The sequence below is a fragment of the Asterias rubens genome, unplaced genomic scaffold (assembly GCF_902459465.1).
Source record: "Asterias rubens unplaced genomic scaffold, eAstRub1.3, whole genome shotgun sequence".
Taxonomy (NCBI): Eukaryota; Metazoa; Echinodermata; class Asteroidea; order Forcipulatida; family Asteriidae; genus Asterias; species Asterias rubens.
The window spans coordinates 364,211-377,379 of record NW_022985700.1 but is presented as its reverse complement, the minus strand read 5'-3'; the positions used below and the strand labels follow the sequence as shown (position 1 = coordinate 377,379).

Genomic DNA, 13,169 nt, shown 5'->3' with positions numbered 1-13,169 from the left:
AAATTTTAAAAGATTTCCGGCCTGAAGCCTTTAATTATGCATCATCTGAAACTCACAAGTTTGTGCAACGAGGGTGTTTTTTCTTTCCTCATTCTCTGACAGATTCGATGACCAATTAAGTAACAAAACAATTTTCACAGTTTTGTCATTTTATGCATATGTTTGGTTACACCAAGTGAACATATTGGTAGTTGACAACTACCAAATGTTCCCAGTGCCCTTAAAGGGTCTGGGTACTTTTTGCAGGACACAAGAAAAAATGTCCACAGATTTACATCAAACTCATAGTTTGAAGATAATGATGGTAGAAAGCTTCCCTTAAACTATTACTTGCTGAGTTACTGTAGTTTTTGAGAACGAGTAAAACAAGTCTTTTTATTAGAATTTTTGACTAAGAGCGACGAAAATTATTTGCAAAAAGTATTTTCGTGACATTGTTTTACTAATTTTCACAAAAACTACCGCATCTCAGCAAGTAATATTTTAAAGGAAGCCTTTGAAAATCCGTCAAACTGTGTTAGTTTAATGTAAATCTATGGACAATGTGTTTTGTGTTTACAAAAGGAAATCCAATCATTTAAGAATAAAGATTAGATAAAGAACAGAAGTGTCAGTTTGGTTCTAGGTTTTTTATTATAATTTTTACATTTTTTGTTTCTAAAGGGTAAGATAAAGCAAAGAAAATGTAATTTCTTACCTTGTGTTGTTACCACAACTGAGGTCGTTGTCAAAACTATAAAAACAAACAAAAATTCAATTATCAAAATAATAACAACCAAAGACAAAACAAACGAAAAACAGAAACAACAAAGTTATTCATTGAAAACCTGTGACAAAAGATGATTTGAGAAGAGATCTGAATTTTGTGGTACAAAGACAAGATCAAAGATTAAGTGGTAGAGAGTTCCAGATGCGTGGTGCAGCTGAAGAAAAAGTCCTGTCACCCCAGGAGTGTTGATACTTGGGTTCAATGAGGAGAAGCATGGAACTTGATCGAAGATTCCTTGACAGAGTATAAACTTGTCTTCACATTTTTGCAGTTGCTGCTGTAAGCTATTTTCAGATATGGTGGACACAATACTATCACACTCTAAGGTTTGGTTAAATCTGTCTGTATACTACCTCCATGATTCTACTCACACAAAAAACAAAAAAGTGGCGCAGCTTTTCTTTTATTTTTTGAGTATAGCTACAAGTTTATGAGCTTTATCAACTTTATGATGAAGATAGTAGGTTCCTGCGAAAGCTTATATTGATATTTCTTACTTAATAAATTATAGTAGGAGTGGATCCCTATACATGTATAGTGCTGAAAACCATCACTCAATGATGCTCAAGGTGTGTCAACATTCATACGCAGTTGAGTATTTTCCCTTTGTGTGTATTAATATTACTACTTTTAATCAACTTCAATTCAATAATGGTTTATAAAAACAAAACATGACTTGCACTTAAAAACTGAATTGCATATATGAACAGGAATTAAACATTTTTAAAATTAAAAGTTTTAAAATACTGAAGAACACACACCTTTCTCGACACAGCCATAAATTTTGATCGTCTGCGAGGACGAGTAAATGAACGTCAAATGAATGGAGCGGACATTTCTTATCTCCGGGTCTTGTGGTATATCAAGTCTCGTCCCAAACTGCACATAAACCTGTTGTCCGCCAAACAACATTTGGTCTATTGGTAAGGGTTCAGATTTAAATGACACGCCCACGATGACCTTGGAGCTGTATCCTGTTGTTGTTATGAACTCTAATTGGTTGATTTTGGTTGGCTCGTTAAACTCAATCCTGAACGTGGGACCCTCTCGACCGGTGGAAGTCCAAGGCTGGTCAGGTGGGATTTCTTCGGATGGATTATCGGAGCTGTATCTTCGGACGTTTAGGTTGGGGATGGTGTCCATGTCATCGTAGCAATAAGCTTTAGAGGAAAGACAATCAATTTTATCAACAGAGATATTGATATAGTTACAAAACTAGTTGCATCTCATCCCTTGTCCAATAACTCAACAATAAGTAGGCTTTGAAACTTTGCATGGTGGAAATACGATATAGAAAAGTTTGCGGTAACACCATGTAAGGACTATCTTTAATGAGTTGGGGTGGTTCTGACAAGAACCGTTGGTTTAAACTCGACGTTTCGATCAGTATGCTCTGATCGTCTTCTGGAGAAAACCAATAGACAGCTTTCTCCAGAAGACGATCAGAGCATACTGACCGAAACGTCGAGTTTAAACCAATGGTTCTTTTCAGAACCACCCCAACTCATTAGAGATAGTCATTACATGGTGATACCGCAAACCTTTCTATATCACTAAACAATACTGTAGCTCTAGTTTTGTGTTCACTCTGTTGGTATGCCTCTATGTCCCAATCCCTTCACAGTGTTCCTTTAATGTGACTTGCCGTGCAATTATTTGTTTTATCTAATTTGTCACTGGCACCAATGGTTTTTCTGTAATTTTTTACATTTTTATATTTTATGAATCTCAGTATTTTTAACTCAATTCAGCTTGTAGAAGCAATGTTTGAATGTTTTTTAATAAACCAATAATAATAATAATATTATTGACAAAATAGGAGGATACCAACTTTAGGGCATAATATATATACATGTAGCTTAGTTAGTTGAGTGACAGCACGTTAACCTAGAGGTAATAATAATAATAAGCATTTATGTAGCGCCATCTATCTAGAAAACTAATCCGAGGCGCTGGAGAGGAAAAGAAACCGGAACAAAGAAGTTTATACAAAGAAAAGGATCAAAAGAGTGCCTAATGATCGTGACTTAGGAAACAAATAGGTTTTTAGTTGCAATTTAAATGTGTCTAATGAAGAAGCTGTGCGAATGGCTACTGGTAGAGTATTCCAGAGGGTAGGAGGCTCAATTCCACTCCAGTCAATTTTTACCATGCTGCCTCCATCTTGGTCATGTTCCATGTATCGAAGTACAACAATGTAATTTTCGTCATAGTCTGTCAGTCAGACAAAAATTATTTTGCATGTAAAAACAGATTACGAGGACTAGAGGAAGCTAGTCGAAACATTGAGACCAATTGAAGTTAAATACAATCCTACAAGCTAAAGTACATGTACATGTACATGTACATGTTGTAGTCCCAGCCAGTTTTTCTTTACTGTACCTTCCGCCCGGGTAGTAGTTAAAAAAACAGGACAGTTCTCTTAAGAACTAAAAAGTCTCCCGAACATCAGATCAATCTACTCTGCGGTAGTAGAATAAAGAAAGACAGTTCTCTAAAGAACAAACTCTACCTTGCAAGTAGATACACACAATGGTGTTACTGCAAACAATAACATACCTGGGGTTGTGACAGTAGTAACTTCCTTGGTGGTTGTGGTAACTTCACCGGTATACGTCGTAGTGGTTGAACTTGTCGTTGCTATACAGTCAAGAAAGGGAACCATTTATAACATCAAAGCCTTATATAGCAGAGGTATGGTGTATCTACATGTACCAACAGGGTACTCAAGACGTACATTCATACAGAAATATAGGTTAATGAAGTTAGGAAATAGATCGATCCATTAAGCTCCGCCCCATTACGTACTGACCAATCACAACGCAATGAAGGTCCAACAAATAAGGTCCGACATGCGTGCAGGTATGCGTGTATCTTGGCAAGCACAGCAGAGTTGTGAGGAAAGGCACCGGAGAGCCCCACGTGTTCTTGCTCACACCTGCGTTGTGGGCGGAGCCTACTGGATCTGTATATTTTACACCCAAAAACATGTACTGTCTGTAGCACCTTATAGGGTTTCTAAGGTGCTACGGCGCATTAAGCAGCCACAGCCCAGAACTTGGAGGGAAAACCCCTTCTCTTTTCGATAACAGCTCTGGGTTCTTTTACATGCGTTACACAACACATTGGACCAACGGCTTTACGTCCCATCCGAAAGACAAAGCAAAAGTAAAGTGCCTTGCTTAAAGGAACACGTTGCCTTGGATCGGTCGAGTTGGTCTTTGAAAAGCGTTCTGTACATGTAACCGTTTGTTGTAAAATGTATATGGTTAGAAAGGTATTGTAAAAGTAGAATACAATGATCTACACAAATATGCCTCGAAATTGCGTGGTTTTCTTTTTACCCTGTCGACTAACACGGTCGGCCATTTATGGGAGTCAAAATTTTGACTCCAATAAATGGCCGACCGTGATAGTTCGCGACGTAAAAGGAAAACCGTGCAATTTCGAGTGATTCTTGTGTGGATCATTATATTCTACTTTTACAACATCTTTCTAACCATGTGCATTTCATAACAAACGGTTTCAAACGCTTTAAATAGACCAACTCGACCGATTCAAGGCAACGCGTTCCTTTAAGGACCCAAGTGTCACAGCTGGGGATTCGAACCCATATTCTGCTGATCAGAAACACCAGAGTTTGAATTCAGTGCTCTTAACCGACAGGCCATGACACTTTTACTCACTCATGGGACAGCCGAAGTCTTAAATTTTAATTCTTTATCAAAAATGCTGTCGTAATAGCTGTCGGAACCAGGGCTGAGTCTCATGTATCTGTTTTGTTCTTGTTGTGTTGGACGTTGTCTAGGTTGGATTTAGTCTGTAATTGGAATGGTTATCTGATGGTGTATAGCTTTGTAAAACAAAGTAAACTCACTTGTGGTTGTTGGAGGGGTGGTGGTTGTTTCACATCCTGGTCGATAGTAGATGGGGAAACAAGTAATCAGGTTTTCTGCACACTTGCAATCCTCACACTGGCTAGGACCAGGCCATTGTTCCCCAGGCTATTCAACAGAAATATATCAAATAATAATAATAATTATTCTTGCTATTCTTATTAATTGACCATTGTTAGTTGCATCATGATGCAACTTGCTCTTTAATCCTACCCTTTCATGTCTCCCTGCATTGTTGTCGAACAATACGTTTACCACTTTTATGGTCCAGTAACCCTTCCTTTCATTCTAAACATCCTTTGTCCTCGCCACTTCATTCCTATTGGTTCATAGCCGCCAATATTGTTTCTGAAATAGAAACTTTGATTGGCTGTTATTTTCCCGCTTCTTTCTGGATCCTTTCCTTAATCCCTTTCCCCCTCTCTTTTTCTATAAATGGATATGTATTTGTTTGTACTTGTTTTATGCCTCTGAAGAAGGTCCGGATTGGATCGAAAGCTAAGGCCATCTACCCTATTCATTAAATAATAATAATAATAATAACAGGTATTTAGAAGTGCTCCCCACAGAAAACTATATCACAGCACTTACAAACACTAAAAATGCACAGTAAACAACAAAAATCTTATCGGAAAAGCTACATACACAATGTTTGAAAAGCATGAGAAAAAGAGAAAAGCTTATAAACAGGGAAGAGATGTGTTTTCAGAAGTTTGTAAGTCTGTGGATTTTGCGGCTTTAAAACATAAATGAGGAATATCAGCAACAAAAGTCTTAAGATTAATCCTAAGTTACAAAGAGTTTGGTGAAATCGTCGGCAAACCCTTTAAAGGCAGTGGACGCCATTGGTAATTACTCAAAATAATTATTGGCATAAAACCTTTCTTGGTGACAAGTAATGGGGAGAGGTTGATGGTATAAAACGTTCTGAGAAACCCTCTGAAGTGCCATAGTTTTCGAGAAAGAAGTAATTTTCCACGAATTTGATTTCGAGACCTCAGATTTAGAACTTGAGGTCTCGAAATCAACGATCTAAACGCAAACAACTTCGTGTGACAATTTTCTTTCATTATTATCTCGCAACTTCGATGACCGATTGAGCTCAAATTTTCACAGGTTTGTTATTTTATGCATACATGTATGTTGAGATACACCAACTATGAAGGCTAGTCTTTGACAATTACCAATAGTGTCCACTGCCTTTAAAGAAGCAGTTTGGATTGAAGATAGTTTTAACTATTACCTGTCGGAGTTCTCCATTATGGTCCAAACAATTGCAGGTCGGTGGTTGAACGCAGTCTGTGCCATTATAAGCGTATCCCATGTAACACTCACAACAGTATGTCTTATTAGTACTTCGATCAAGTACCACGTTGGTGTAGCAGCGAAAATCTATGCATGCATGCACGCGGCAAGGTATTGAGCAGTCTGCTGGGCGCTGTCCAAGAGGACATGCTGTAAGAAAAAAAAACATTGAATGGTCACGTCAGAAACCGACAACAAAGGGAGAAGAAACACATTTTTGGTTGAGAACACAATTTTTTTTAATTTTTATAATAGTATTAATAATAACCAGTTTTCATGTAGCGCTGTTCACACCCGAGGGCTTCTCATAGCGCTTCCAACATTATTATCCCTGGTCATCTGGGCCTTAAATCATTCCTTAAATCATCTCAGCTCCCTGTAGAGTACACAGCTGGTGCAACAATTATATGCGCTACTCGGCTTACCAATAACAAGAAAGTGTGCAAAAAAACAATAAATTCAAGAAAAAAACTATCATTATTCCTTAATCCCTTATTATTTAATTGCCAAGTTTGTAATGACTCTTTGTAAAGTTGAAAAACAAAATGTGTATTTAAAATCAAGTATTAGAATACTCACTCGGATTTGGAAAAGGTGGTGTATTTGTCGCTGAAATGGTAAGATAAAAAAAATTACAAATCAAATAAATAACATTTGGTTACATCATGTGTATCTGTATCTGTATTGGTGAATAGGCTCTGCTTCTTTACAGCGGAGTGAAATAGGCAACAGTCCCGGTCATATCTCACTGGGCCCAGCCCCACGGCCCGTTGAATGCAAAAAGTGTACAATATTACGGTTCACAAACAACGTGTCATGGCCGAGCGGTTAAGAGCACCGGGTTCAAGCTCTGCTGTTTGATCAGCAGAGTGTGGGTTCGAATCCCGGTCGTGACACTTGCTACATAAAATTGGGGAGGTAGTGCTTTCTGCTCTACCGGCCAGGCTTCGGACTGATGATACCCAAGCCTACATCCGTATGGACTGTAAAAAAGGTAATCCTGTTTCAGCCCTAGGAGTAGGTGGCAATGGCCTCTGGAACAAAATAATTGTAGCCCACACCTTGTAGTAGCCTTCAGGACTTGTGTGTCTGGCGACTTGCATAAAAAAAAAACATAAAAAAAAAAAAACATGTCCTGTTCACTTTTTTTTTAACCAACTCATTCAGTTACTTGATGGAAAACCAAACGGTTAACCTCCAAATTTAAAATAGAAAAAGAAACTTAGTGATTCTCCTTCTTTTAATCTTAGACGGTGCATCGCCAGTCTCAACACCATGATTTGAGTTCGAGTCCTAGCAGGACAAAATGTTATCCTTTTTTCTCTCTTTTCTTTTACTGCCTTGGTTTGCTATGTAATGTTTACTGTTGCTGCCCATTCTTGAAGTTGTTTAAAGTCAACTTTTCAATGTTCATAATTATGTATTATTTCATCTGTCTTTCACAACCCCAATTGTTGTGCCCCCATCAAAAACATCCTTGTCGTATGGTGTTTTGTTTTAACGCCGTATACAGCAAGTAATTAACATTCACTTTTTGTGCACAATAATAGTAGTTTCAAAGCGTTCTTTTGTAAATGAAAAACAAAATCACCCTGAAAATGTTCAGACGATCCTGGCCATATCTCTTTGGGTGCCAATGAGGGGGGGGGGGGCTGTTATTATTATTATTTATTCGGCCATTTCATAAAGAACAATAACAATACAAGTAATTGCAAATAAGATTATAGTAATAGGAAAAACAAAATAAAAAAATATGTTGAACAGAACTACATAAAGGCTAAATATGCTAAATAATGGCAACTGAAGCACTGGTCCTGAATGAAGATGACTGACATAAGGTTTGGATACAACAAGAAACATGTGAAGAATAGATGAGAGAGTAGGGTAGATTGGGAGAGGACAGGAAGACATGGTGGGGGAGGGAAGAGCAGGGAACTAGGGACAGAGACAACCCATTTCAAGCTGGCCAGGATAAACAAGTAACATCCCTGACATGTAAGGGGGAGAGAATGTTGCGTATGGGTAGCCCAAACATTTTTGCCAGGATTATAGAATACAAATAAATATGTTGGTTTTGACATACGGCCTTTTGTTGTTGTTGTTGTTTCGTTGGTAGCTTCTGTAGTTGTTGCGAGAGTCGTTGACACAGGAATTGGGGTCGTTGTTCCAGGAATTGGGGTCGTACCTATAATAAATTAAAACTATGATAATTATTCAACCATATGTGTACAGCTGAGAACATTTTCACAAATTATTTTTTTTATGAAACGCTCACTGAGCGATAAACTCCAACGTGGTATTAGATTATGTATTTAATTCTCATCAAACACGACATTTCCGGACAAAAATATTTCAAGGGATGTTTTCTACTATCATCATCAATAGACCGTGTAAGTGTTATGTCAATCTGAATTTTGTTTTTACCAAATTCTGTAATGTTCCTTTGCGATTATTTTATGCAAAAGTTACAATGATCAATTACGTACCGCAACCCTTTTCGTCACTTCCATCTAAGCAGTCTTCTTTCCCGTCACACAGCCAGCCGATGGGGACACAGAAGGTAGAATTACAGTAAAACTCTCCCGGACAATTATCCTTGATGCACTTGGCACAGCAATCGCCTTCATCATGCACAAGTTTATAACCCTGGTACAGAATAATAATAATAATAATTATAATAATATTAATAATATAATATAATAATATACTTCTGTGTAAGAAGTATGGTGTCAAAGTGCTTGCGAAATGGTACGACCATTTTCCGGAGAAAGTTGTAGAGACCGACCAGGTCAAGATCCTATGGGACTTTAACATTTAGACCGATCATGTTATACAACATAGGCGTCCGGATGTTGTGCTATTAGTCAAGACGAAGAAGATGTGTCATCTCATTGACATAGCTGTGCCAGGTGATATAAGGGTAGCTTCGAAGGAGATGGAACAGATCGAGAAGTACCAGGACCTGGCCAGGGAATTTCGTAAGATTTGGCAGGTAAAGGTAAAAGTAGTCCCCGTGGTGGTTGGAGCACTTGGCACCATTCCCAAAGCACTGGGGAAACATCTAGATGAAATAGGGACAAATGTGAGGGTAGATCTGTTACAGAAGGCAGCGCTTTTGGGAACAGCGAGGATCCTGAGAAAGACCCTTGAGATCTAAGGCTACGAGACGTAGCCCGACTCGAGGAGTTACCGGCACAGAGGAAAATGAGATCTTTCTTTTGCATGCTGTGATAAAATGAAATAATATAGAACATAGTTATAGAACATAGGCCTCCGGATGTTGTCGTCTAAGATATGGAAAAGAAGATGTGTCATCTTATAGACATAGCTGTGCCGGGAGATTTAAGGGTAGCTTCGAAGGAGATGGACAAGATCCAACAGTACCAAGACCTGGCCAAGGAACTTCATAAGACTTGGCAGGTGAAAGTGAAAGTCATACACATGGTGGTTGGAGCGCTCGGCACCATTCTGAAAGCACTGGGGAAACATCTGTACGAAATTGGGACAAATGTGAGAATAGATCTGTTGCAGAAGGCGGGCGCTGTTGGGAACAGTAAGGATCCTAAGAAAAACCCTTGAGATCTATTTAAAGACTCTAGACACTATTGGTAATTGTCAAAGTTTAGCCTTCACAGTTGGTGTATCTCAACATATGCTAAAAATAACAAAACCTGTGAAAATTTGAGCTCAATCGGTCGTCGAAGTTGCGAGATAATAATGAAAGAAAAATACACCCTGTCACACAAAGTTGTGTGCTTTCAGATGCTTGATTTCGAGACCTCAAGTTCTAAATCTGAGGTCTCAAAATCAAATTTGTGGAAAATTGCTACTTTCTCGAAAACTTTGTCACTTCAGAGGGACCCGTTTATCACAATGTTTTATACTATCAACCTCTCCCCATTACTCTTTACCAAGAAAGGTTTTATGCTAATAATTGTTTTGAGTAATTACCAATAGTGTCCACTGCCTTTAAGGCTACGGGACGTACATGTAGCCTGACTCGGGTGGTTATCGGCAAAAAGGAAAATATGATCTTTTCTTTTGCATGCTGTGATACGTTGAAATAATATCACTAATAATAATAATAATAATAACAGGCATTTAGAGAGTCCTCTTACAAAGGGTACATGGACAACAGATACATGACACTACACAATAAAATAATGGCACTAATACGGGAAAACAGTTTTTCTTGAAAGGAACATTACAAAATTGGTAAGAAACAAAAATCGTGAAGATCACAGACTTACATAAAACTTACACGGTCTACTCACAATGATAGTAGAAAACATCCCTAAAAATATTTTTGTCTGAAATTTCATATTTGATGAGAAATAAACAATCTAATTTCGCGTTAGGAGTGTATTGCTCAGTGAGCTTTTAATTAATTTTTTGTTTTGACATCGATGCGATGCAAAATTTGTAATCGTTGTTTCACTATTCTCACGTGACCCAGATGGCCGATCGATCTCAAACTTCTACATGTTTGTCAGTTTATGTGTATGGTGGTTTACATAAAGTGCTTACACTGCCAGTAGCTTTTTTTGCTAGCAAAACCAATTCTGTAATGTTCCAATCAACCATTGCACAGGAAAGTTTTCCAGAGCTTGCAATTGTTTATTTCTTGGTCTGTTAATTCTTTTTTAATTGGTACGGAAATTAATGTGAATTTTTTTTTTTACGAACCGTTGGACACTCGAGGGACGGACAGCTCATGTCAGTACACTGTAGCAAGAACTCGTTACCATGATGTTTGCAGGAACAATGCGAGCACACATCCCGCCATGTTGCATTAACCTGTTTCAAAGTACCACAATTTTTGTCAACAATTATAAAAATTGATTTGGGATTAGTATACTGTTTGAAGCTTTGCATGGTGTGGAGAAATAGGAAGAAACTATAAGTTAATAGTAAACTTGCGAGTATAATGTGTAAATCTACTTTGTGGTAGTGTTGGCTCTGAAAAGAGCCGGTGTAGTCTCAATGTTTTTTCCGTACAGTATACTCTGTTCATCTTCGGAAGACTTGGGTCGAACAAAAAAAAAGGCTTGCCCCCTTAAGGTATTACCTCTGCTGCCACTTCCCAGATTGTATCGAAAACTTGGGTGTAATCCCTGGCCACACAGCAGTTAACAGTTGTCAACTAGCACCCCCGAACATTTGACAAAATATTGAGACTGCCAAGGTAGGGCTAGATACATGTAGTTCAGTTGGCAGAGCGACGACAAGTCAATCCGGAAGTTTCCGGTTCATATCCTACTCTAGACGTTTTTTCTTTGCTCAAGCCAAAATCTTTTTAAAAGTTCACTCAGTCAATTTCTCTTGTTGATTATAACTCAATTATAAATAAACAAAAAACGCACAGCTAAAATACTTTACCTCGTGGCACGTCTGATCAACTTCATAATAGCACCCAGTGCATTCTGGTTATAAAAAGGATAGAAAAGGAAATGTTGTTCACTCAAGTTTAAAGCCATTGGACACTTTCGGTAAACAGTATTGTCCAAGGCCCAAACTTCGTGTATCATAACTTCGATATAAAATAACGCACCTGTGAAAATTTAGGCTCAATCAGTAATCGGAGTCGGGAGAAAATAACAGGAAAACCCACCCTTGTTTCGGCACGTTTCGCCGTGTAATGATATGTGTTTAAAATAAATCCGATATCGACAATTTATATTGTTTTAATGTTTTCTCAGAAAGTAAAGCTGTTCATGGAATAATCTTTCAAGAGAAGCCATTCACCATTAACTTCTGTAAACCCTGTCAGTTATTTGTAAATCTGTGACATTTTTTTTTTCTGTGCCGAAAGTGTCCAATGGCTTTAAAACATTTAATGATTCAAAATAATTTCATATTTAATAAAGAATAGATTAGTTGAGCTCTCCATTTATTTAGTCATCAATTATTTGTTTATTTATTTATTTATGTATCTACATGTACATGTATTTATTTTTTTTCCTGGGAAATATTTAATTAAAACCCGTTTTTTACAAAGGTGCTCAGGAAGTCAAAACAATACAAAAAAAATTGAATGAAACATTATAGCGCATAACATCTCAATGCGTTTTATATTTGTGCGTTTTATAGTTGTTTCTAATGTTTTAAATTTGTATCTCCTTTTGTGTGCATTGTTGTATCTTTTTTGTGTCGGTTATTTTTCGGTTTGATAGTATTTAGACTATATTATTAGAATTGGTCTAGTTTTTTGTTGCCATTATAGTTTTATTGAAAGCCGCATTGAGGAATCTTTGATTCATACTGCTTATTCTTATTAGTATTCAGATTACTTACTTGGCTGACAATAGCAGCATTCATCTCCCGGTGGTTGGATAAGATTTTCATCTGGCTGACACGTCAGTGAACACTGTTTAGTGCAACTGATTTTACGGTTTTTACAACTACATGTTTTACAGTGACTCCTTTTCCAAGACTCTCCGTTCTGTTGAATAAAAAAGATATTTTAGTTTATAATTACAACAATAATATAATAACCAGTTTTTATATGGAGCTTTACCTATTTGGCAGTACAGGCTGTTTACTCCCAGGGAGTTGAGATGGTTTCAGGAATGAAAAGGCCTAGTGACCAGGGGCTGGAGCACCAAGGCAATGAACAATTGCCTCCATTGCCCCCAGGTAGTATCAGGCATGTTAAGGTGATCAGTATTCAACCAAATGAACAATAATAATAATAATAATAATATTAGTTGATTTATATATGGCGCTTTTTACAACCGAAGGGCGTCTCAAGGCACTTCCAACATTATTACCCCTGTTCACTGTGATGGGCCTTAATTCATTCCGTCGATCCATCACACAGGATGCCTGTCCTCATGCTGTCAGAAGTCTGGTCCTTTCCCGCCTTGACTATGCCATTTCTATGTTGTATGGAGCGCATGTAGTTGATCTAAAACGCCTACAACGCTTGCAAAATAAAGCTGCTCGGCTAGTCTTTGGATGTGAACCTGACCAGCCTTCTGGTAGCCTGCTGACTGATCTACATTGGCTACCTGTTAAGGAAAGAATCTGTTTCAAAATGTTCTCACTGATTTAAAAAATTCTCCATGCTCAAGCTCCCTCATACCTTGTTAATTTGATTCACTTACAATCTGGTATTTCTGATGCACACAGCCATCGACTCCATTCCTCATCAGACTTGACCCGGCTCTCCATTCCTAGATCCAAAAGGAAAGCCGGGG

At 37.8% G+C, this 13,169-nt stretch overlaps 1 protein-coding gene across 1 annotated transcript in view; it reads right to left on the bottom strand.

Moving 5' to 3' along the window:
* Positions 1–697: 697 nt before the first annotated feature.
* The window catches only part of LOC117305789 (SCO-spondin-like), a gene marked incomplete at its 3' end in the record, with an annotated part of 73,017 nt that continues 60,545 nt past the window's right edge, over positions 698–13,169 (bottom strand). The window contains 11 exon segments of the mRNA XM_033790664.1: positions 698–733; positions 1,531–1,929; positions 3,329–3,409; positions 4,647–4,773; positions 5,909–6,120; positions 6,550–6,579; positions 8,054–8,155; positions 8,457–8,616; positions 10,657–10,767; positions 11,350–11,393; positions 12,265–12,412. Coding sequence (XP_033646555.1) covers positions 698–733; positions 1,531–1,929; positions 3,329–3,409; positions 4,647–4,773; positions 5,909–6,120; positions 6,550–6,579; positions 8,054–8,155; positions 8,457–8,616; positions 10,657–10,767; positions 11,350–11,393; positions 12,265–12,412 — 1,450 coding nt within the window.